Source organism: Vanessa cardui, chromosome 15 (assembly GCF_905220365.1).
Source record: "Vanessa cardui chromosome 15, ilVanCard2.1, whole genome shotgun sequence".
Lineage (NCBI taxonomy): Eukaryota > Metazoa > Arthropoda > Insecta > Lepidoptera > Nymphalidae > Vanessa > Vanessa cardui.
The window spans coordinates 8,662,902-8,690,411 of NC_061137.1; the positions used below are offsets into that span (position 1 = coordinate 8,662,902).

Consider the following 27,510-nt stretch of genomic DNA (forward strand, 5'->3'; position numbering starts at 1 on the left):
TTCGTACTGCACCTGAGTACCTACTATCTACTAAACTACTTTGTACTTATCTTTATTTCCCGACAGCATATACTTTGACTGGTATTCTGCTTTAGTAATAATTTCATAATCCTTTTGATAAATTTTTATCTAACACCTGCGTTAATTTTTTGATATCATATCGAATTGATGTATGACAATTCTTATCTATAGTTTACGCGATTTGATTTTTGGGTAATTTAAATAGAATCAGTCGACCCGAAAGGATCGTCGAAAGTATAATGATACCTTTATAATTTGTTATACTCATGAGTCTGCTCAAAATGGACATTAAAGCTGTATTGTGTGTGTTCTTGTGTCTATGGTGTGGTGTATCTGCGAGATGTGTTATGTATGGACACTGTGCAGAAGTTGGAAGATTTGCAAAACCATGTCCTGTCGATCACGAAGCTTTGCCTTTGTTCAGCAAACTAAGTAAAGAAGACAGAGATGAAGTATTAGAAATAGCTAAATGGCGTTGCCCGCAGTTGGTATACGACGAGAATGGTAACCAAAAAGATGATGAAGACATTGTTGCCTGTTGTGACCCCGTCCAAATTACAGATCTACACAATAGTTTACTATTGGCTGACGGTGTCTTAGGGCGTTGTCCTATATGCTTAAGAAACTTTGCTAGGCAGATTTGTGAAATGAACTGTTCACCAGAACAATCCCGATTTGTCAATGTGACCGTGGCTACCACTCCTGATGGAACTGAATATGTTAATGAAATAAACTATAGACTTCATGAAGACTTCATGGTGAATGCACATGCCTCGTGCTCCGGCGTTATCGTACCACAGACTGGAATGCCGGCTATAAATCTTATGTGTGGAAATGCTCCTGTGTGTGATCCTGAGGCTTGGTTTGGCTTTACTGGTGACACAGCCAATAATCCATTGGCTCCTGTTCAAGTTAACTTTTTTAGATGGAAGACAGAGGAAGATTCAATGAATGTTCGGGCTCCACTGTGCAACGAAACCTTGGAGGGTGATCTACCTTGTAGTTGTATTGATTGTTTTGACAATTGTCCAGTAACAGAAAAACCAATAGTTCCAGATGTATGTACTGTACTTTCTGTACACTGTGTCGGATTTTCAGTTGGAATAGTTTTCTTTTCTTTAACAGTTATAATATTTATAATTCTTTCATTTTTAGAACGTAGGAGAAAAAACAAAGATTCATTTAGTAAAGTAGATGAAAAATACCAATATCAGGTTAATTCTTTAACTAAAATATTCCAAGAAATTTTTAAAACAATCGGTATATTTTCCGTAAATAACTCCGTATTAACTATAATGTTAACTACTTGGATAGCTTTCGCAATGGTATTCGGTGTTTTAAATATTAATCCAACTACAAATCCCGTGGAACTCTGGTCTTCCCCAGAATCTCGTAGTCATCAAGAATTACTTTACTTCAACTCTAGGTTTGGTCCTTTTTATCGAGCTGCTCAAGTATTTTTAACATTCAAATTAGATCCATTTGTTGTCAATAATGTGACCTACGGCCCTGCGTTTAGAATAGAAGCAATACAAGAACTGGTAGCACTTGAGAATGCTATTCTTAACCTAGGAAGAGAAGATAATACAGTAACATTAGAAAAAGTATGCTATGCTCCTCTACGTCTCCCAGGGAGTGAACCAAAGATAGGAGAGTGTGTATCAATGTCAGTATCTACTTATCTTCCTGATAGAAACAATATTAACAATAACACATACCTTAACAATATTCAAAGTTGTCTTTATAATTATCTTTCTCTTAGTTGTATGGCCCCTTGGGGTGGTGGGGCAGAACCGGAAATATCACTAGGTGGTTACGAAGGTGATAATATGTTACTCGCGGATACTTTGCTAACTAATTACCCCATAACAAATCATTTACTTGAGGACCAATTAGAACCTGTTTTAGAATGGGAACAAAAATTTATAGATTTGATGCATGATTACGAAAAAAATTGGAAATCTGACTTTGTTGAGGTAGCTTTTGCAGCTGAAAGATCTATCGAAGATGAAATTGAAAGAATTTCGGCAGCTGAAGCTATACCCATTGCTATAAGTTATCTATTAATGTTTATTTACGTTATTTTTGCACTCGGCAACATAAAAAGTTTAAGAACTTGCTTTATCGACAGTAAAGTTACAGTAGCCATTTGTTGCATATGCGTTGTAATAATCGCTATTTTATGTGCTTTGGGATTATTAATATATTGCAATATAACAATAACTCTATTAGCTATAAACGTGATACCATTCTTTATTTTATCCGTTGGTATAGATAACGTTTTCTTAATGTTGAAGGAATTGCAACATATAGAAAATAATTTGAAAAACTATGAAGATTATAAAGAAGACTTTAGTTTTAAAAAGAAACGTATTTTTGTGTTCGGTAAGATGATGCAGAATGTAGGTCCGTCGATGTTCGTTTCCTCGTCTACCCAAATTACGTGTTTTGCCATCGGTACCATTTCTAGTCAACCGGCAGTACAACAATTTGCTGTATTTGCTTCTTTTGCTTTAGGATTTCTTTTCCTATTTCAAATAACGACAGTTGTAGCTATATTATCAATCGATTATAAACGGGTCCATTATAACAGATTCGATATTTTATTTTGTATCCAAAAGAAAATACTGGATGACGAAGACCCACTACAGAGCAATAAGCCATATAAAAGTATTACTGAAAGACTAATGGAACCTTATGCCAAACTTATCTTAGACTGGCGAGTTAAAATAATAGTCGCAATAGTCTTTATGGCTCTTGTTTCCATAAGTGCTATCTTAATACCACAGATTGAAATTGGACTAGATCAAGAAATGTCACTACCTGCTGATTCCTATGTATACAAATATTTACAAGCCGTAAATGAAATTTTACGTATCGGACCGCCGGTTTACTTTGTACTCAAGGGTGGTTTAAATTTTACTAATCCCGATCATCAAAATGCAATCTGCGGTAGTAGGTTATGTAATAACGATTCGTTGGCAACACAAATATTTTTGGCATCCCAATATAGTGAGATAACATATATTGCTAAAAGTTCAAATTCTTGGTTAGATGATTTCTTTGATTGGAGTAGTTTACCTGGATCCTGTTGTAAATATAACGCGACAAATGGTGGGTTCTGTGCAAGTTCGGACAACTCAACAGAATGTAAGGACTGTATTATCGATAGATCTAATTTTGGAAATGGATTAAGACCGGCAGGTGAAGCCTTTGGTGACTATATTCCGTTCTTTTTACTTGACACTCCAACTGAATTATGCAACAAAGGTGGTTTGGCAAGTTATTTCAGTAATGTTAACTATTTACTTGATGCGCAAGGCAAAGCTACGGTGCAGGATACCAATTTCATGACATATCACACCAATCTGAGAACATCGAAGGATTATATAACTGCTGTAAAATATGCTTATGAGTTGAGCGATAATATAACTGCAGCGATATATAAACATACTGGCTTAGACGTTGAAGTTTTTCCGTACTCCGTGTTTTATATATATTACGAACAGTATTTATATGCCTGGGGAGATACTTTTAAAGCGATAGGATTTTCTCTTTTGGGAGTTCTACTCATTAATCTATTTGTAACGGGCTTTAACTTTTTAATTACATTTGCTTTAATATTCACTGTAATAATGATCACTGTTGAAATGATGGGTATTATGTATATCTGGAATATACCTCTCAATGCTGTTTCTTGTATAAACTTAATTGTCAGTATAGGTATAGCAGTAGAATTCTGTAGTCATATTGCTTATGCTTATGCCACTAGTAATAGCCCGCCAAGCCAGAAAGTTAGCGATGCTATTAAGAGCGTTGGGGCAACTATCATAACTGGTATAACTTTTACGAATATTCCAATAATAGTTCTAGCTTTTTCGTACACAGATATAATTGAAGTATTCTTCTTTAGAATGCTTTTTAGTTTAGTTGTATTAGGATTCCTTCACGGAATGATATTTTTCCCTGTATTATTAAGTTATTTAAACGATTTAAAATATCGATGAATGTAAAACCATTATGTCATTGTTTTAATAGATTTAATTATTGGGATTTATTTGTATAGCTTAATGCAATGCAATGCAAATACTTTTATAAGGTTTAATAAAACATGCAAATGGAAGACGTTGATATTTGTAAATATACTTACATATATAATTAAAGATAGTTCATTAAGCTCTTATCTGTTTTAATTTAATTTATATTATGTTTTTTAAATATAAAATACATTTAATGTATAAAAGTGTAATTATTACTGTAATAAAACTATGAACATTTCAATGTTTTTTTTTTTATTATTAACAATAAATAATTGAAATATATGCTTAGACCTAGAAATTACATAATTCCTACACTTCAATTACAATAAGTTACTCGTCGAGCAAGCACATTAACATACATACATACATACATACATACATACATACATACGGCGTTTCTCATCTCAATGCATTCCGTATTCTTCATTGACACGTTACCTAATTGATCTTAAGAACTTAAAGCATGCAGTATTTATATTTACAATTATTTATTAGATAATAGAATAAATAAATAATCCATACAACGTAAGCTTATCGCTTATATAAGCTTATCTACTTTTGCTAGTATTCTAACAAAAAAAAAAAAAATTCAACGATTAAAACCTCCTTTGACTTCGATTTGACTAGAATCAGATCTTCCATTAAATTTTCAGCATACGCAATATAGAAATGCTATATATCTCTATCAAATGACCTACGTCAATGATTATGCGTCTAAAACGTGATTAAGATAAGCAATATAACAGATAGCTAGTCGCAGTATTTCTATTTTAGAAAGTTTTTTATCAGGTGGTAACGTTGGTAGAAGTCTCCTGAGCGATCCAAAAGCGGCATTGAAGGCTTCCACTCTGATTCTTTCTCTTGTAGCGTGAGCGGTTCGATACTTTAAGGTGGCTCGTCTTCGTCGTCTTCGTTCTTCACGTGATAGTCCAGCGCACGGTGACCCCGTCCCGCTTGATAAATATGCATCTTCAGATAGAGAGCATGGCTCTAATGTTCTGTCTCTATTTATAAAAGAAATATTTTCATTGTAACATTATTATTATAAGTATTGTAGTGTTGTTGATATTTTTTTATCGAACATTAGTGTATTTGTTAAGTTGATTACACAAAGTATTCTCTATTCAATTACCGTAATAAATTAACCGGTTGTAGGGCATTTAGTTATGAAGGCGCATTTGCATAATTTATTTTACCGATTAAAAAACCTTTTATTGCTGTGCCTGTGCACATAGAAATTGGCATTGTAAGAAGTACACAAAATTTTTGAACTGTAAATTATTAAAATCAAGCAGATTTATAGAAGTCAGAATATGGACAGACATTTTCACGTATTCTTAAAATATAACAAGAACTAATATTTACTTTTTTGAAATCGTACAAACATTACGTGCTTATTTATATAGACAATTTATTTATAGGTCATAATCAATAATCTAAATTCCTACTATATCTAGATGAGTATGTTAAGCTGAGACTGTCCGTTAGGACCTTAATGCTTACCTTTTTCTTGGTGCCAAATTCTCTCTGCCGGTTATGGGTAGCAACGCCTCCCTTGGTTCAGCCAGCATACAGGGTAAGGATCCGTCCTCCATGCTGCTGGCGGTTTCTAACCAGCTCTTCATAATGAGTCTGTAGCGATAGTTGATTTTTCATTAATTAAATTATAATACAATCAATCTTGCTCATTAATTCTATATTAATATTATAAATAAAAGTAAGTCTGCCTGTCGCTCTTTCGCGACCAAACCGCTGAACATAATTTGGTGTCAAGCAAACTTGAACTCCAAGGATATAGGCTCCTTTTTGGCCTGACAGATGAGAACCAACACCCTAAAACGTGAGTGAAACCGCGGGCGACTATTAGTAATAAATAATAATTAAAGAACTTGTAATAAACATAATGGCAAGGTAAGTACCGCGTGGCGCAGTTCCTAAGTATATATGTAAAGTGTATGTATATGTGCATAATTAAGCTTTAATAGTGAACAGTAAAGCTGAGATGGTCCAGTGGCTAGAACGCGTGCATCTTAACCCATGATTACGGGTTCAAACCCAGGCAAGCACCACTATATATATATGTGCTTAATTTGTGGTTATAATTCATCTCGTGCTTGGCGGTGAAGGAAAACATCGTGAGGAAAAACATGTGCATTCCACCAACCCGCATTGGAACAGCGTGGTGTAATATGTTCCAAGCCCTCACCCTTATGGAAGAGGAGGCCTTATTACAGCAGTGGAAAATTTACAAGATGTTATTTTTTTACTTTAGTGAACAGTTACATACTTGATCAGAAAAATAAAACATCTTTATTTTGCCTTTGGTGTTACAGAACTAGCAACTTAACCCCACGTAGCCGCCGGCACGTTTGTTTTGATTCCTGACAAATAAAATTTGCCGGCCGCAGGGAAGTGCTTCATATAAATAATACATCACCCGTTCACACCTTACACTAAGCGAGCTCTTTAGGGGATAATAAATCCGTATTTATTCTTTTTATATCGACCCTTGTAACCCTCGGGTAATCGAATCATGTTCGGTCGCCGTATCGAATCGATTGAGAATTTCATCCACTCTGGATGTGGAACGAAACTATTTATCATTGGAATGATGATTACGACTGCTAAAGTATCTACTAATATGATTTGCATTAAAGACTTATACTAATTACCGCAATGTAATGTGTATGTTTCAAAAATACCGAAATATTAAGTCGTTAATAATTTTATTGGTATTTTTGTTTTCACGCTTCTGTTCAGTTGATTGCTTAATAAGAGGCCTTTATTTTAAACATTGTCATGGTGACGGAAAAAAATATACCACACGTGCACAAGATACATATTTTTTTATTAATAATATTTATATGTAATTAAGAAGGTACATTATAGTTATTTTATTGTAAAATAATCTATAATTTATAGTTTTAATAAAGTCTATATAGCGTAGTAGTATACATTGTAGTCTTTAAACTTCCCTGTAATTGAAGAGGCTCAAGCAATTGGATTCTATTGATGTAATTCCCTAACAGCAGTCGAGGGTGATATTGTGCCTTTATTGCATTTAAATGCAATCCATTACATATTACTTATACACGCGATTCAAATTTGAATGAGTATAATTTTCCATTTATTTGGTAACAAAGATAATAATTATAAGATTTGAGGCAAAATTTGAATGATTTTTTTTTTATTTACGAGCTGACCATGCTTGTTTACTTTAACAATGTTTGTGAAATTCACACGATATATGCACAAACCATATAAAAGAATGTCAAATCATCGATGATTCGATCTTGATATCTTATCGCGATGATATCACGAAGATAGGTAGGCACAAATGATTTAACAAATATTTAATGTAAAAATTAAAAAAAATATATATTTCTTTTTTTATGACAATGGTTGGCGGACAAACATATGGGCCACCTGATAGTAAGTGGTCACCATTACCCATAGACAATGACGCTGTAAGAAATATTAACTATTCCTTATATCGTCAATGCGCCACCAACCTTGGGAACTAAGACATTATGTCCCTTGTGCCTGTAGTTACACTGCCTCACTCACCCTTCAAACCAGAACACAATAATACTGAGTACTGTTGTTTGGCGGTACAATAACTGATAAGTGGGGGGTACCTACCCAGACTTGCACAAAACCAAGGCATTTATATGTTTTTATCGAAGTAACTACCTGGACATGTATACCTACTCAAATCTTCTACTTTTCAAACAACAACAACAGCCTGTAAATTCCAACTGCTGGGCTAAAGGCCTCCTCTACCGTTGAGGACAAGGTTTGGAACGTATTCCACCTCGCTGTTCCAATGCGGGTTGGTGGAATACATATGTGGCAGAATTTCTATGAAATTTGTCACATGCAGGTTTCATCACGATGTTTTCCTTCACCGCTGAGCACGAGTTGAATAATAAAGACAAATTAAGCACATGAATCAGCGGTTCTTGCCTGGGTTCGAACCCGCAATCATCGGTTAAGATGCACGCGTTCTAACCACTGGGCCATCTCGACTCACTACTTTTCAAAAATACCGAAAAAAGATTAAACCAAAATTTGTTTCGCAATTTTTTCTACCTTTGATTATTGTATATTGTACATGTGTTTTAAAGAGATAGGTAACCATTAATGATATGATTTTATTAGATTCCAGACATATTTATCTCATGAAAACAAATCCACTATAATATATTTTTTATATGTATTTATAATTTCCATGCCGTTAGTATGTCTGTTACCTTTCCTTTATAATTATTGAAACCAGATAGCGGTATCAAAGTACCGATGATGCATTGAATGAAATAAAAGTAAAACCCTTAAGTAAACTTTTAATAAAAACCTGCTAATGATAAAATTATTTTAAATTTAGTAAATTTCAATGAATTATGATAATAATTTAATTTTTATTCCTAAAATAAAATTCAAGACAATGACGCATGCCTTTGGCAAAAACATAAGGAAATAAAAACCTAAATGCTTTGTAAAAACGAGAATGATATATGTATAGGTATAACAGTCTAGACAATAATTATAGTTTATATTTTAAGCCGTCGTTCTTCGGATACTGAAGAGATCTACAGTTTAGTGTTGAATAGGCGAAGAAAGGATGCGCAATTATGATATTAATAAATGGTTTTCTAAATGTCCTTATCATATTATTTTTTCTATATTCTGAGTATCGATCTCACGCACACGGAGACACCTACCTTCTGCGGATGAGTTAAAAGTTTTGTATTTAAAAATACTAACATTATTTTCTTAAGATCTTTAAGATCTGGCTAATCTAGCCGAAAGAGCAGATATCCATCGAAGTCTTCTGATTAAACATACTTTTTGACATATAATGTTGTAAACTTTTGTTTGAGGTGTAATTTTGAAATTTATTTTGTACGATTTTCAAATTTCAAATTGGCATCGAATAAAATAACCGAAATATTTTCGGAAAATCAACGTATTATACCAGTATAAATACTGGTATAGTACATTGGTTTTCATGACTTAAATAAGAAATCAAATAAAACGCACTAAGCTTTTGTGTAAAGAGCTTGGAACCACTACCTTTTATGAGCATTTTTACATACTATTTATAAAAGTAGATATTAATAAACAAGCTGGTTCAAAATTCTTTTTCTGTTTTACATATAAAATGAAAATCGTGTAATTAATGAAAACGTAAAATAAAATATTTCTCACGACTCACTTTGTAAAATGTTTTCAGTCCCAATCATATATGTTTAATAATTTTTCAAACAATTTGACACAAATCACTTTAACTTTTGTTAGTTCGCATGTATAACATAGATATGACTATACTGGTCCAGATGACAGCATCCTCTGTATTTATGTCCTCTGAGGGGATGGTTTTACCCTCTAAGAGGGCGGCGCCTAGCAAAGCTTTCAGTTTAGGGATCCGTAGATTTTAACGAACCATTGAAATAAATTGTATTTCAATATATTAAAAATTTCAACATTCATAACGAGACTTTTTTTTTTATATATAAATTTGTTATTTTTACTTATGATAAAAACAATCCTTCAGCGATATCATGGATTATTACCACCAAGCAGCTGTTCATGATGACTAACAATAAGACCTAATGTACAGACAGGGTAAGAAAAGGTACGTTACCTTAAGATCTATTTTCGTGTGCTTCGATTGAGAATGACATATTGCGTCACAATGATTTGATGTTTAGATTCAAAAGGTACTAAGAGTATAAGACTTGATAAAGGAATTAATTTGAAAGCTGACGAAGGTTTTCTTACTCTGACATGTGATATGTGATATGTGTTTTCCAAAAATTTTCTCTGATCCAGAGATGATTAATGTAAGAAAAAAGCATTCTTAATATCACGAGTATTCGATTTTTGTTCAAATCATAAAACATTATAGCATCTCATTAAAGAAATGTATATATGAATAATACAATATTGGACGAACACATGTTTAAATAAGTACGTTATATTAGCAAAAATTTGTATTTGTATTTGCCTAATAAATTACTAAAAATCAATGAAATGCGTTGTTTTTATGTGTATACTAAATAATCTTAATTAGACTTTGATTTTTTAATCAATACTATTCATTACACAGGTGTATATGTGTAATATTATAATCTTATAATAACACCTGGAATATCCTGATATTTCAATTGGTAATGTAGATTATAATTATTCTAAGATTACAATACCTATATTACAGTGAAAGTTATTGTTTACAATTTATATTTTATTCAGTTTTAGTCCGCAGCATCTGATCTAAGCTCCGCCTCTCTCGCTCAACCAATCCCACGCAGACTCCGCCTATCGATCCGTGGACACAGGTGTTTCCAGATAATTGATACCCGTATAAACTTGCCCGGATACTGAATCGATACAATTTCGGAAGGTTCCTTTTGAATTACACTAGATCCTTTTACTGTATCGTGAAAATTCTTGTAAAATTTAAATGCTAGTTATGAAAATAAGCAGTAATTATATTTTGAACCTATCTGATTAAAACCGGCTGAATTCTTTTTATCCGTATAATTACTTTTGTTAAAGCCTTCGTCGTGAAAAATCTATTTATATTTTTTTACGATTTTAGGAAATTACTGCATAAATACGGAGAGGAAAGTATGAAAGAACCTTAAAGGTTTTAAGGGTGTTTTTATTTAATTTGAATCCATGTTACAAATAGTGTGCTACAGTTATAAACTAAAACGTAGACAATATAAGCTCGCTGATTTTATATATAAATATTTTTCAAAGTTGCCGATTTAACTATTATAATAATAAAATTATAAACTAGTCTAGTGGCTAGAAAATAGGCTACAGTTCCCAAGGTCCTGGCTTCCGATCTCAGGTTGCTCCGATTAAAAGTTATTGGGTTTTTGTGTCAGCAAAATCTTCGTAGCAATGGGGAGTCTAGAAGGCGGAACTTGTACACTCCAGTGTCTTGGAATGCAAGTCAAACTGTTACTCCAATGAAATCCATTTCATGTTCGCAATTGGACTGACGATGGCTATTATAAGAGTAAGATACTTAGTTCAGGTCACAGAACAAAAGTAGTCACTTTTGTTCTGTGATATGTAGGTACTGCTTATCTACTTTTATTTGATACTAAAGTGCAAATTGACATTTAAGTATTAAGTATTATGAATCGTTTGTATGGTATTATAGAAATGGAATTTTTTATAAAACCCATCCTCGTACTTCAAAGAATATTCTTAAAAAAAATAACGAAATCTCTGCAGCTGACCTCGAGATTTCCGCTTAGCAACAAATTCATTGATTAATTTCTATCTTATAGATAACTCAATTATCAAGAAATAAAAAAACATCAAAATTTCCGCTAATTCCTAAAACTTGCATGTTACCAAAGTAAAATATTTTTATTTTATAAGCGTATTCAATCAAACATTCATTGTGTGATATTTGACCTCGAATTGTTAAGCTTATCGCCCCCAAAGAACTGACATTTTATTAAGAAATCTTTCATAATCAGCATAATTGTCAATAGATACCAAGACGGCGATAATTCCATTTTAATTGTAGGCATAAATTATGTTAATTTCTTCCAAATATTTCTTTACATATAGGATATTTTAATCAGCTTATATTCATATTGGATGAACAAGTTTTTGACTAACTCTTGTCCTGTTGTATGGTCTTAATTACATACAAATAAAATTTAAAACTAGCTACAACAACAACTGGGACTAGGTTTTATAACTTCAATAAAGGTTCATTTTAGTTTACAGTATTTCAACTGATAAAAGAACAAATAGGTATGTAATTTTTAAAATCAGGGATGAATATATGCATTGTTTTTTCACTTCAGCTTTTTCAACGGTTTCAATCACTTAAAACTTACGGATGGTTGGATTTCACAGTGATGATTATCGAAAACGTTAGTCTCAACTTCACTTGGTTATGTAATGTACTTACATAGAGAATATGTTTCTGTAATATTTTTTTTTCTTTAGTCGAAGCATGATGTTATACTGCCTATAAAGTCTGCCTCACAAAATAGGCTATATAGCAGTGAAATATTTTTTATAATCGGATCAGTATTTCCTGGGATAAATTCGTTCAATAAAAAAAACTTTTTAGTTTTATAACAGTAGAGTATAGACAAATTTTCGCTGTGTAGCGCTATTACGAGTTCTTGAGCTCTTTCTTGAGCTCTCTTTCACACGGAAAATATTTTTATTACTTGGAATCTTACAACAATGACGAAATTTCTTCTTCTCTGGCAAACCCGACACTACTTAGGCAAGTTAGGTGTACTTAGCTCGAATTATTTAAGGCATACTCTTTTCGTGAAGCTAACTCAAATTGAAGGAAACTTCATATTGGTAGGTACTCTACGCATGCATGATTTAAAAGCTAGAACTACAAATATGCAAAATAATTAATAGACAAACAAAACAGAAAGCGGATACAAAAATTTAAATAAAAAAATGTCTAGATACAATGATAATATATTTTTATCAATATAATAATAGTTATCAATGATATAAAACGTTTACAAGTACAGATGCGTGATTTCAAGAGTGACTAATGTCGATAAATGATTTCTGAAAGAAGTGAAATGAAAATTATCTAAATCCGCACACGTTTATGTAAATTTAAGCGATTTTCCTTTTATTGTCGTTAACGTAAATGAATAAAAATTAGCCAATAAACTTCAATACGAATTTAAATTATCCGAATGATAAGTTTACTTCGAGTCTGTAATATAATTTATGCAAAGAATCATGTACCGGTCGGCGACATCCGCTAATGGTAGTTTGTATTTCAGTATTAATGCCATAATAATCAGCTATACACAAATACTGCACAGACCTTGAAGGTCATGGTTAGGGACATATTTTACTTGACGACAACGTCACGGCATGTTTATTCCTCTGTGTTCTTAAAGGTTAAACGTTGAAATGAGACACGACATTATGCTGCAAATACTTTGTATTATAATTACAGCTTTGCATCAGATATAATGTTATTTAGTTAGTATATTGTGTCGAATTAAATGTAAAGATAACACGGACAACATTCAGCGATTACTTTAAAGTTAGTAGTAACTTTCCATCACTTTAATTACATACTGTAGGACAATTAAAACAGGAATTTAATTTAATTATGAATCGAAGATTGCTTGAGAAGGTGAAAATTTCTTTTTAAGAAAATCTGTAAAATCTTATTGTCTAAGGAAAGTATGTAATAAATATGTATATCACACGTAATGTTCCCTCAAACTTTGATCAAAGCTGAACTCAAAAAAATTAACTCCAAAACTTTTCTTTAAACGGAGATGAGGTTTTAAGCCTTTAGTGAGACATATACCATTTTTCTTTTACTCTACTGTAATCAGTACAGATAATGATTACTTTCTAAGCTAATATTATAAATGCGAAAGTAACTGTTTTCTGTTGTTCTTTCACAGCCAAACTCCTAGGCCAAATTTGATAAAAATTGTTATGAAGCAAGCTTGAACTCTCAAGGGCGTACGTTAGTATTATGCCTATCATAGAATGACCAACTGCTTAAACGCGAAGTCACGGCAATTAGGAATTGTATTATAGAATGTCGTATCGGTAGTTACGAATAAGGATATCGTGTAATCGAAAGAAGGTCTACCGCGTACGTTAATTTTCCTTATAGTGACATCGCGTCACGACACGCACTTGAAAAGTTCATAAGGCTTTTTTTTTCGATTGAATAATTTATTTTGTTTTAAGTGACAGGAATGAAAAAAGCTGTATAAAAGACAATTTGCTTATGGCTCTTGATTTTCTTTGTTGTCGATAATATTACAAAGCGCCTCTTAAAGATATTTCGGTTCACGTGCCTTGTACATTTGCACTCGATTTTTCAGTAAAACTACACTAGAATAAATTATGTCATTACATTATTGGCAATTTGAAATATTTGCAATAAAATCCAACCGAATACTAACTCAAAAGAAAACTTAAAATTTTTAGTTTTATTGCACAAAAGTAATGTAGTTACATCTCTTTACAATAAATGAAAATTGCTTGTATACTTTTATTTCAATATGTTTATTTATATAATATTGCTCTTAATTTAATCATAATGAAATTTGTGTATGCTATGAAGTTGTAGATGATTATTACAGTTATCGGTTAATAATAATTAAAAAAAATAACATTGTATTGTTTCTTTTTTCATCTTTATATGTTATTGAAAAATAGGACCTAGGCAAGTTCCATATCTATTGAAATTAATTTCTCTGAATTCAGAACCCGCTATTTTAGAGCCTTTTTTTTAAATTATACATTGTTCATTGATTAATTAAGACCAAAACAATTTAAGAATTAATACAAAGTGATCTATTTCAAATACCCCTCATATTTTACAGGATAACGCTTGAACTGAAATAAGTGAACAATTTTAGAGAGACTAAGGAAATGCCAGTTACTATAGAGACCAAACAGTTAGGCCGATAATGTTTTCCGATTTTCCTGGTTGAAGAAGGCCTACCATAGACAAACATGTGACTAATAACATTTTAAAATCATTTTTGACAAATTTACACCATTTTTGACACGTTTTATGTAATATTTCTGAAGTCTGTGATATTTCCAAGTTAGTTTTGTTTAAGTTCTGCTTCAAGAATGGCTTTTAATTTCGATAGCGGGCAGGTAAGCAATTTATTTATAATATTTTTTTTTATATTCAAATGGTGTTGTATTTATATATTTTCCTCGTTCAGGTTGCCTATGATTATTGCATGTAATTTATGAATACGTGTAATCAGGAGGGCTGTTATCTTAGTATTTGTAATTGTAAATGTTTTATGCCTAAGTTTTTCCAGTTTTGCGAAAATTATTTATTGTTATTTTTGTGATTGAAAGAAGTGTTACATTTAGAACATTTTGTTAAGATTTTTAATTATTATCGTAGGAAAATTGTAGTAAATACTATGAAAATATGCTGTGTAAGATTACTTCCTACCTTAGCTTATTCCGGATCTTTTATTTGTTGATGAAGGAGCACGCTGCTAGAGACTGTTCCTTGTAACTTATTTTACTACTCCTTGTTTACGTAATGTATCCACTTTATTTATAGTTTCAAGCATAAGATGTAAGATCGATTTTTCTAGCGTTTGAGATTCGGGGTCGACCTAGTTCAGGCGTTTGACAACTGAGTATACTTAATAATAATATTAAACAAATAAATATATACGTAATATTTAACGCACGCACTCTGAGTCAGTGAGTGAACCTCTTAAGAAATTCTAGTTTTATTGATTTTTTTTAATTATATGCTTCCTTAGCTTTACATTTTTCTCTACAACGACATCCACTACTTGACTACAGAAGTATTAGCTGTTCTTAATTATTTATTAGGAATACAAAATGTTTTATTACATAGTACTTACATCAAAAAATGTCTTGTGTAATTTGCATGACTATAGGGTATTTTATGAAACTAAGACTATACAAAGTCAGTCAATTGATCATCCAGATCTATTTGATTCAACAACACTAATCCCATATATTTTTTAACACCACTGCACCTGCAACGCCCATTAACGTCCCCTATCCATTTTTGCGACGAACATTTTTTATTTGCGAACAAATTGTAATTCCTTTAATCCAAGTTAGATACATCCAATTACATAGTAAACATGATTTAGCCATATGATATACTTGAAAATAGCATTTATTGTTTTGTTAATAAAGTACAAAATTAAATGGCTCGTTTTTTAGTTAGTAACAATGGAACATTTAAAGGGGACGATTCTATTTCAAAGAGAATGACTATTTTTCACGCTTTTGTGTATGGCGTTAATCCATGTTTGACGTTGGTCGGTGTTCTTTAGTTAATAGTTATCATTTATCTCAAATGAATTGTTTTTTTATTATTTTTATCAATACACTCGCTTACTGTTTTATCTTGTTGGGCTTTATGCCATCCCCGTTAGGTGGATACCACCTACTCATCAGATATTCTGCTGCCAAAAAAAAAATAACTTATCATTATATTTATTGTCGAGTTCGCGTTTAACGGGTGAGTGAATCAATGTAACTATAGTCCCAAAATACATAACATCTTGGTTCTTAAGGTTGGTTGGCACTATGGAGATGAAAGGATTTTTTATTAAATACAATCGCCGATTTGTTTTTAAAGCATAAGCTTTCAGTTTCATGCTTGTGATAGATACAACAAAATTTAGTGTAAGGAAGTAAATATTTTAACTAAATATTAATTTTTATTATACATTATTAAATAATAAAAAGATTGTTAAAAAAATAGTTTCAACGTTTTGCCGGAGATTAAAATTTTCCTATGCACTTAATTTGGATCAAGTTTTGGATTTGTTACATAAGTACCTACAGGATGATTTAAATATCACAGAAGGAAATATTATAAGGCACTTTTTCTATTTTTTATTAATGAGATATACAAAGCCACAAAAAGAAAAGTATTCGTGCAAGGTCGGGCGGTTACTCATTCAGCATATAGTCGACATAACATTACTTTGCTGGAGTCGGTTACAACTTCCAAGACAGTTCGCGTGATTTATTTCCGGAAATGATTTCGTGACATGACCGAGTTCTCCCTTGAAACTTGAGTGCAAATATTTTTCTAGATTACCTCATAGCGACGAAAATAGTCGGACGATTGTACTCATAAATTGCGTTTCAGGTGTAATATATTATAATATATTTTGGGCGACTATATATAATACTGAGGTGTTTCTTTATACTATCAAATCTCAATAGACGTGTTATCTGTTGCTTTTATTGTATCTTTCTTTTATATTGACTTGGTGGAGTATATTTTGTCTATATTAACATAAAGGGTCAGGTCTATTATCAGGTCTATTAATAAAAATAGAGTTCGAGGCTCTTTTCTGGATGATTCACGAAGTATCAGTTTCAGAGCGGTTGTGCTAGTCAGAAAATGTCTTAAAAATCGCGCAAAATGTCTTAAAAAACGCGCTGTTGTGTATTTTCGGACATCAAGGTGGTGCAAGTGACACTTAGATTTTTGAAGAGATGTCCGAAGTTGAAATTCAGCAGAAATTAATGCGAACATTCCCCGTAAAAAAATCGGTAGAAGATGCAGAGTGATCCAACATCTCTACGCAAAACGAAAGGATCAAGCAGTTCGGAAAGGGCTTGATCGGAAGGGTCAAATGGAAGGAGCTGGTACTGAGGAGCACCCACACACGAGTGAGAGCAGTATTCCATGTGAGGCAGAATTTGCGTCTTGTATAGTCTTAGGCGATAGGCCGACGTGAAATACTGTCTTGCCTTGCTGAGCACATCGAGTTTTTTAATGCCAATTTGGTTTTGCGTTTCAATTGACTGCGGAACTGAACGACGCTCGAAATATCCACAAGTATTCCAATACTAGCGGTGGCGGTTATCGTGGAGATACGACAAAACGTAATTTTTTAGCGGTTAACGCGCAAATTTGCGTCTTTTTGGGGTTAAAGTGGACTAAGTTTAGCGGGCAGTCCAGACTCCAGTCCAGTCCGAGACTTTTTTTAATGAAGACACGATATCGGGCACAATTCGCTCCATATGTCTTCGACGTTTCCCGGAAAATATTAGCCCGGCCAGTTTATGAGTTATCTACGGTGCTCTCGTCTGCATAGCAGTGAATGTTACAGATTTGCAACAAGTCATTGAAATGCGAAAAAACAGAGTGGATGATAGAGCACAGGATGTGGAATACAAGCATTGACGGATTTTATATCAGAGCATTCACCATAGTTTACGACTTTAATGCTCTGATCTACCAAAAAGCTTTTGGTGATCCAATTGCATAATTTCCCGGGAACTGGCCGCCAATGCCCCCCCCCACCTCTTGCTCTCAACTATTTCCGCCCATCTGTGACTAAGGTAGGTTAGAAGATTACAGGCTGAACGACCCCGACGTAGCGCAGAAGCTGGCAGTTTATAATTGACTCCACTTGGAGAACAAGGAGGTGATTACTATTGGTCTATGACTGGAGGGGTCTGAGCGATTTCCCCATTTAGGGAACCTAAATGGGGAAATCGCACACAAAACATTCACAAAAGCATTCTCCCAGGGGTTCGGCTGCTTTCGTAGTCGGCGACTGTACGGCAAAGAGCGCCTACTACCCGGTTTCGAACTTCATATATATTCTCAATAAAATATATACAAAAAGTATCAGAAATTTTACAATCCGTCTTACATATAATACCGTAATTAGGTAATGGCTTATGGGACTCTCTATAATTCTTTGAAGAAACCAATAAATACTCACGTTTTGTTTGTATAATTAGCGCAAAATAGTTTTTTGATAGTACGATAACCGCGACTTTTCTTGACTTACCAAAATTTTTCGGGGGGTTTGTTGAATATATTTTACATATACTATATTTTAAATGTGTATTATTAAAAGAAAAAAGAGAACAATTATAATATTAACATTAGAATAGCACGATGGCAATGTACATATTTAAGTGACAAGCTGAATCCTTCATTGTAAAAAAATATTGTCACTGTGAATATTAAATTAATTGAACTTTTTCTATAAATAGCTTTGACTGACTGGTAGTTCTTAATTGATTAATGATTAATAAAAATTGGTAAGAATATACTTTTTTCATTTTCTGCTTAATTAATGATTTTTTAAACACGACAAATGATATCGCAATGTCACGTCGACTTGTGTGGGAATTCGGAGGTATAAATAGCGCAAGTAATTTAAGCCTTTTAGCTGATTAAGTCTATTTAGGTTCACGGACGAGACCGTGACCTTAACGTGACCATCTTCGCTATTAGAAGAATTTCACCGTAGTTTAAAACAATGTAATTACGTCTTCATGACGCTTCAATTTTAAATTTGTAACTTATATATTCATTAAATTTCACTTAGATAATTAATATATATATATATATATATATATGAAAGTGAAGAAATACAACTCAATGATTAATCACGAAATCTCAGAAACTATAACACCGACAAACAACGATATTAATATTTGGCAGGTAGATTCCTTATAGGGTGTAGAATTCCATAAAGATTTTACGAAACTCCATGCCTAAAGGGGTTAAAGTTAAACGGGGATAGGAAGTTTGAGTTTTATAAATTTCACGCGGGATAAAGCCGCAGTTTCAGTTAATATCATCGGTAGTTATAAAAAATCAGACTGTATTGCAGGCAGAGTATAATTAATGAATAATTTCCCTAACGATTCCGCTAATCTGTTCACGAAGTAAGATGAATCCTATTAGCATAGATGCATAGGCATAGTCACAGATAAAAAATTGACGATCTATTATTCTGTATCGGTAATGAATTGAATGTCTTGATGTCATAAGTGCGCTTTTGCACAAAATTGTTATCTGGAAAACTGAAAAGTTCTTTTAAATCTGTACTTTTATATGTGAGCAATATTCTAAAAAACCGAACATTATAAAACCAGGCTAATGAAATCCTCATAGAATTATTAAAATACATATAAATTATTTAGTAACACCTGGTTATTTTTAAATATTATATATAGTAATAAGAAACATTTGTATAATCCATATTAATATTACAAATGTGAAAGTAACTCTTTCACGACCAAACCGCCGAACTCAATTTGATGAAAATTGGTATGAAGCAAACTTGAACTCCAAAAAAGGACATAGCCTACATTTTTGCCTAGCATATGACAACTAAAATGCGAACGAAGCCGAGGGCGACTACTAGTTCCAAATATTCTTAAAATGTTATTCATTATACACAAGGGTGCGACATCATAATTCTAAATTATTGCGGCCATTTAAATTGAGGCAAATGACCGAGTGACGTATTCGGGGTAAATAATAATTTGCAACCCTTTGTTGAGAAAAGGGATGATGATTATGACGCCTAGCACAGCGGAGCGTGCATTGACACCTGCTCAACATGACGTGTCACGTGTGGCGCTATTGTTCTTTTTTATCTATATTTTAGGATAGCAACTTCATATCTGTAGGTGTTTTTTTAATAATATAATTTTAGATTTGATGTAATCTAAATTATTTTATATTTTATCTGTCTTATCGATGTAAATTATTTGGCAAATGAAGGGTAATTAAATCAATTTTTTTTTAATACTTTGTAGTCAAATTGTTTAACTTTAGGTATTTAAATTTTTGTTAAAGTCATATTAAAACGTTTTCAACATAATATTAGTGCAAAAATCAGTAATATGTAATTTTGTATTCTTTCTTGATTAAAATTTAATATGAATGACTGTAGGCACGTGCGTCACGCCGCTCGCGGTCGCGTGCCACCCTTCATCGGGTAGTCAAAAGTTGTATCAACTATTTATGGCTTGCAGAATTATTTACTATTTGTATACGGTGGTAGCAACCTTTAATTTGGATATAAAATGTCACCTAACTTTAGAATACTATATATGATTATGAATGACAAGTAGATCTTAAGATGGTTTTGCCGAATTCATTGGATTGCTGTGGTCGTATTTTTATACTGATGCAAAATTTTAGTTTTACGTTGGTTAATTGTTTTTAAAACATTAGAAATTGTTTGAAATGTAAAGCATTTTAGATATGGTTGCCTTTTCTTGGTGTACAAACTATGAATCTTAAACAATATCAGTACTAAGGTATTTTGAATAAAGTAATATATAAGACGTTTAATTTCTTGTCAACCATCCGATTGCAAAACAACCTTAATCTTTATTTTAGTTCAACAAAGAATCAACTCCAAAACGACTCGGTAACTGGCAAGTACCACGTTGGGCGCCAACTCGAGCTCGTCCTGTGGAAATGCGACCAAATCCAAAACCAATTTGTGATTTAAACGGTCGCTTTTTACCTGGAGCGCCGCGTGGTACCTCAAAATGTTTCGGCCACTATACTGGAACGTGGGAGTTACCTCGGAAGATAACAAGGAAAGTCGGTAATAAGATATGATTTATTTTAACAACAGACAAGCAGACTCTTTTAATTATAATATTACACGTGAAACAAAGACTATTCGTGTTTATTTCAAAGATTCATTAAAATGTTTCAATTATTTTTGTATAAACACGTCTTAAATCCTATCCTTTATAACTATAGCCCCATATGTATGTATACACCAAGTCCATAAAACATTATTGTGTCTTTCTTTTTAGTCGTATAACATCGAGGTTTCATATGTTTACAAAAATACTTCCTCGTTCGATTTTATATTACGTGTGACGAAGTAATTTACTTTTTGTAGATGTTTTGTCAACCAGAAACATATACCAGGAGTACATAAGTCGTTTGTTTTGTTGATACCAAGTTTGCACGCAAATCGTAAACTACTTTGTACGATCTTCGTTGAGTTTATAGTAGAAGTCGTAGTGTAAATGTATTGTTATTTATTTTCAGCTGAAGAATTAACGAAGGAGCCGCCGGCTGGAAGATTTTCAGATTGGTTGAATCTTCGTGTTCAAAGACCAAAGGCAGTGGTGTCGGCGTCAACGCGCCTGCGCGCAGGAAAACGCGGCAAAGCGGAGACGGAAAAGTCGCCAGATGATCAGACATTCATAGTAAGTTAGAGAAGTTACACGTGACATTGTGAAATCATTAACGCGTTTCTAGAAAATAATTATTTTTACTAAACATATATTCAATATACGTTATACCAATATACGTTTATATGAAAGTTTTATACCTAATTTAAAGTGTAATAATAATAGGTAACTCGTTTTTCTTTATTATAAATAGATTATTTTTTTATTTTAAGCGTAATTTAGAAATAACTGCTTAACTACCTAACTGCATATACAAATAAATAGCTTTAGTCATTTCAATTTTGTGTTAGGATAAACTTTTTCTTAATATTGTAACATTAGACTATAAGAAAAGCTTTCGTACAATAACATAAAAACGCTACTTTATTTAATTTTTATTTTACTTTAAGCAGATGCACTCCTCAAAATTGTGCAATGCGTTACTTTTACGTTATTACAAAACTGTGATTTGTTTTTAGTAATTAAATAGTATATAAATATAAAGTAGGTGCTTGGATATGTACATATTATCGTTTTGCTGTTCAACACACTCATACATAAAGTTTTAAATGTTTACACAATATCTGATTCATCCATATCAGTGTTTGCATTTACCTAGTGTTACATTTTGATTCTCGACGTGATATACAATAAATATGATCATCTCTTAATACAGTCACGATTGTGTATTTTGAGCGAGCTAATGCAAAATATATAATGTAATTTTTTTAAATGCACTTTGCACGCTTTCTGATCTTTCTGAAATGATAACAATACTTTTTATCACCCAAACTTATCGTGATTTACCGGATGTCTAGTTATACGCAATACTTATCTCTTTCTGACATCATTGGTTTGACATGGGAAAGAAGAAGACACATTGTATGACTAATAGCCTTATAAACATACTTTATTATGATTTGGTTATCTATGGATGGAGAGATAAGACCTTATGGTCTTATTGAAAAGCTCCATCCATCCAATATATATGCAAAATAAGGGATTCATGATTGCAATTTATTAAATAGTTACGATTGAAGAAAGAATTTAATTTTCGATAAAAGCGGATGTAGTAATAATTAATTTATACTTTTCCATCTTAAAACGTATTCACTTATTTCTTTTTTTTTAATAAAACTAAAAAAGCTTCACTTAGAATTAAGTAAGTAATAATAAGGCGAGATGTTATTAATTATACAACTACTAATTATGTATACCTATAAATTTTATAAAGAATAATTGATTATGATAATTGAATATGATAATAATTAAAAAAAATATCAACAAACAGGCAGAGAGACAAACGACCCACCTGATGGTCGTCATAGTTCATGGAAATATGATTGGCATTGTAAGGAATAAATATTATCCATTCCTATAATTGCCATTGAATGTATCTGGACAGTAGTGTATTCCAAGCAACAAAACATTTATCCATTTATTAGCCTAATAGCTATGTCCTTAGGTTTATGTCTACAAATTTAAAAGAAGAATTTCAGAAATAAATTGCTATAACGGGAACAGCTTCATAGACAAACCAGTTCCAAGTAAAGCAAGAATAACAAACTTCCTTTTAGAATGTTAATAATTTGGTATCATGCTTACAATATAATACTATCAAGCAGACGCATTTAGATAATTTGTTTCGTCTAGAGCACACCTGCGTACCTACCGTAGCTACATATGATAGATAATTTTAATTAGCGATTATTGGTAGTCGAATTATATATTCAACGCCTAATTGATGTTTCGGTAATAATATTGTTTGATTGTTCATTGCTTATGCGTAATGTCACGTCAATTATTTGGTATGTTGTTAAGGACATTTTCTCTGAAATTATATTGGTTGTCAACATTATATGTATATGACTTATTGTAGGGCTTTGTGGGAGCCCGCCTAAGTAAAATTAATTCATACCCAAACAGCAATTCTTGATATTATTAGGTTGGGGAAAAAGTCTTTTCGCATATAGTATGTATGAACTTGTAATAAAATCTCTTTGGCTATACCATTTGTATCTGGCTGGTATCATTAAAAAGTTTTAATTTTAAAGAAGGCACTTCCAAATTCAAATTAGGAATTTGTGTGATTTTCATTTGTTTTTGTTGTTGTTAAAATGAGTGAATCTAAAGAAGAAATTCGATACATTTTAAAATTTTACTATAAAAAAGGTAAAAATGCAACTCAAGCCGCGAAAAAAATGGACCTAATGCATACTGCATTAGGTCCATAAACATCACAAACACTGTGAGAGTAGCGCAAGTTTGGTTTAAGCGTTTTCAAGCCGGAAATTTTGATATCAAAAATGCATCTCGCTCTGGTCGCCCTGTTACGGACAAAATTGATGCCATTTTTGAAAAAGTGGAGCAAGATCGGCATATTAGTAGTTACGATGTAGCTGAAGAACTGGCAATTGACCACAAAACGGTTTTGACTCATTTGAATAAAGCTGGGTACACAAAAAAGCTCGATATATGGGTGCCTCATGAACTCACTGAAAGAAACCTAATGAACCGTGTACTCATTTGTGACTCTTTATTACGACGTAATGAAACCGAACCATTTTTGAAGAAGCTGATAACTGGTGATGAAAAGTGGATCACATACGACAAGAACGTGCGAAAAAGATCGTGGTCAAAGGCCGGTCAAGCTTCACAGACTGTGGCAGAACCCGGATTAACTCGCAACAAGGTAATGCTATGTGTATGGTGGGATTGGAAGGGCATCATTCATTATGAGCTGTTACCGCCCGGTAGGACCATCGATTCAGAACTGTATTGCGAACAATTGATGAGATTGAAGCAAGAAATTGAGAGAAAGCGGCCAGAATTGATCAACAGAAGGGGTGTGGTTTTTCACCATGACAACGCTAGACCTCACACATCTTTAGCCACTCAACAAAAATTACGAGAGTTTGGCTGGGAGGTATTAATGCATCCGCCGTATAGTCCTGACCTTGCACCTTCAGATTTTCATCTGTTTTGGTCTCTGCAGAATTCCTTAGGCAGTGTCAGGTTAACATCACGAGGGGACTGCCAAAACCACTTGTCGCAGTTTTTCGATCAGAAGCCCCAAAATTTTTACAGCAATGGGATCATATCACTACCAACAAGATGGTAAAAAGTTATGGAACAAAATGGCACCTACATACTTTAGTCAAATGTAAATAAACTATAAAAAAAAACTTTTTGAATTTTCATATAAAATACGAAGAAACTTTTTCCCCAACCTATTATTACGATATCCAGCTTGACGGGAAATATAATGTAAATTTGTTCATAAATACTCAGTAGTAACCTGCTCTGTATTTGGTCTTCCCGATTTTAATCACTATAGACAGTGATAGTGCATATATATTTGCGCACACTTGTGTAATGTCTCTTGCGCAGTGTTCTTGAGGCGAAGCTCAATAACTCAAGCAAATGCCTTGGCTGAAATTCGATCAAAAGCGTCTTATTTTGAAGGCTTTCAACGCACACATCCCAATATACTGAAATATATCTTTAAATTAATTCCATACTTTATATCTCTGTATTGTAGTATTTATAATATAGGTAATTGTTACACTACGAGTAGCATTTTTATTCTGCCTATTGGATAATGACTGATTCCAAACCCAATCTTATTAAAGCATTATTATTTACATACGTAGAGTCCTTATTCGTATAGTTAAATATAACTTTTAATACAATTTTCTTTTTCATTTCAGCCATATCAATGTCCATTGCACAAGAATAAGTTAAAAAAGGGAAAGAAGAAACAATAAAATGTACCTAATATTCCGTGAGTTATATAAATATTAACTTTTCTTATTTTATTTAAATTATTGCATGTCTGTGCTAAAAAGGACCAGGATCAAGAGGAAAAGAAACAAACAGGTGAGGATTTTGAAGAACAAGGCAATGATAATAAAGAAGGCGACGATAATCCTTTAGATTTGATTGCACCCAAAGAACCAGTCGACTGTAATGGTCATGGTCCTTATATACCAGGCTCCAAAACCGATTTAGACAAACGACATGAAAGTTACGACGTTTTAGTAAAAAACACTGTTGAACAATTGCATGGACCCCAAGAAGATCCAACTGACCAGTTTTGGCGTAAAGTAGCAGAGAAGGCTGCGAAAGATGACAAAGATCGAGATAATATGAAATACAATAAAAAAAGTGGAACCCCGAAATTGCCATACGTGAACGTTACACAGAACTTTCAATTTGCTAAGAAAATGCATGCAGGTAATTTAGAACACGAACCCTTACCGGATACTTTGGGATATCGTAACATGACTAAAGTGGGAGAGCATAGAGATTCAGATATCGTCGTGAAGCCTTATGCTATAGGGTGGAAAGGTTACGGTGCATCAGGCCCAACATGCTGTACAAAAATGCGTGTTCACCGACCTAAAACATGTGATCCGAAAAAAAACGACGGTGGTGCCGATGATCATAAACAGCGCCCAGCAACATCTGCTCTGGATTTAGGGGGCGACTACAAAAAACCCATGTCTTTAATGGACTTGGCGATTTGCTGGGATTTCAAGGCAGATGACCCTAAGAGGGAACCTAGACCGCCAAAACATATCGACGGATCGAATGGGTCGCAGGCACCTGCCGTTTTTACAGTGGTAAACACGCCTAAGGAAGAAGTGAGTGATACAATATTAACACACGCATACCCTATCTTTAATCAAAACCGAAACTTGGATGATGTGGGACGTCATAGTGTTCCACATTTTGAGAAAGATATGACTAAAGACAAAAGAAAAGAATCTTGTGATGTGCAGTACTGTCCACAGCATAATCAAGCCGAGAAAACTGTAAAATCTCGATCATCAAGCAGAAAAAGTTCAATTCAATCTGGAGGAAAATCTCAATGTGATGGAATTAATGGGTGTGGCACTCTTTCCGATATCAGTCAAAATTTAAACCGTGAAAATTCGATGCCGAAAATAAATCATGTAAAAGAAGCTTGGAATTCTGAAAAGAGTAAAAATTCTAAGTATGATATTAATCGTAACCGCCATAGTTTGGAGTCCTATGAAAAAACACCCCTAGCTCAGGGAAAGTTACACCAAAGTTCACCAAATGAATCCGAGATATCAAAACACTCTCCCAAAGAATCCTCCAAAAATAGTGAAACTAATACAAATGCCAAACATAAACATTGTTTCTCTTGTAACGGAGCAAAAGTGCCTCAAGAAAGAAAACAAAAAGATGAGTATAAATTCGCGTTTAAAGCAGGTAACCCAAATTCCGTTCAAAGCACCAGCTCTAACGACTCTAAGGAATTGAAGATACCGAAGATGCGTCATCCATATACAAAAAAGTCATATACTATTCCTACTTTGGCTCCCCCCTTTAGCATTTGGCGGGACGCTAACGCTACAGGTTATCCAGAACATTGGAGACTGGCAAGTGTATACCAACACGCTTACAAACCGCCTGAACAGCGACGGAAACCTCTTATCGAAAGTGTTTATCAATAAAAAAAATATTTAATTGGATACCAAATTGTGTACGTTACTGATTGAGTGCAATTATTAAAATATAAATATTCTATCAACAATTATTATTATTATTTTAAGCCATAAACACCTGCGTTCTTATCAAAGGATGTTGATTGACGTTATTATCAGTACATTAATCTAGACTATAAACTAATATTTTTTTGTTATTGAATCAAATGATCTTGACTTAAAAAATTATGATGTAATAATTAAACTGCCAGACATTTGACAGAAAATGGTTCTAAGAAAAAATTATATGTAGGAGCTGTATTATATTACAATAAATCATACCAGTATTCTTGTCTTGTTATTCTTTGAAAAGGTCAAATGAATTTAAAGCTGGTTAATTAATCCGTAATTATCAATGTATACTTGTATGAAAGATACCAAATTTCCTTTTTATTAAAATAACATATAATATACGACGTAAGTAATTATAACAATACAAAAAA

General features: G+C 32.9%; 3 protein-coding genes across 4 annotated transcripts; 2 read left to right on the plus strand and 1 right to left on the minus strand.

Moving 5' to 3' along the window:
- Positions 1-205: 205 nt before the first annotated feature.
- Positions 206-4,199, plus strand: LOC124535801 (NPC intracellular cholesterol transporter 1 homolog 1b-like). The gene has a single exon (XM_047112156.1). It carries the CDS (start codon positions 288-290, stop codon positions 4,026-4,028), a length of 3,741 nt encoding a protein of 1,246 aa, XP_046968112.1. The 5' UTR covers positions 206-287; the 3' UTR covers positions 4,029-4,199.
- A 458-nt stretch (positions 4,200-4,657) lies between these two features.
- Positions 4,658-5,688, minus strand: LOC124535818 (helix-loop-helix protein 15). The gene is made up of 2 exons (XM_047112180.1): positions 5,565-5,688; positions 4,658-5,065 (listed from the first exon to the last, which is right to left on the minus strand). The coding sequence occupies exons 1-2, from the start codon at positions 5,684-5,686 to the stop codon at positions 4,768-4,770; spliced, it is 420 nt and encodes a 139-aa protein (XP_046968136.1). The 5' UTR covers positions 5,687-5,688; the 3' UTR covers positions 4,658-4,767.
- An 8,921-nt stretch (positions 5,689-14,609) lies between these two features.
- LOC124535675 (protein Flattop-like) lies at positions 14,610-27,305 on the plus strand. 2 transcript variants are annotated; one of them, XM_047111977.1, is made up of 4 exons: positions 14,610-14,723; positions 20,755-20,968; positions 21,427-21,587; positions 25,262-25,693. In XM_047111977.1, exons 1-4 carry the CDS (start codon positions 14,697-14,699, stop codon positions 25,316-25,318), a joined length of 459 nt encoding a protein of 152 aa, XP_046967933.1. In that variant the 5' UTR covers positions 14,610-14,696; the 3' UTR covers positions 25,319-25,693. The 2 variants fall into 2 exon arrangements, with proteins under 2 accessions (XP_046967933.1, XP_046967932.1); XM_047111976.1 differs by lacking the exons at positions 14,610-14,723; positions 20,755-20,968; positions 21,427-21,587 and adding an exon at positions 21,697-21,737 and having other exon boundaries at positions 25,262-27,305.
- Positions 27,306-27,510: the final 205 nt, after the last annotated feature.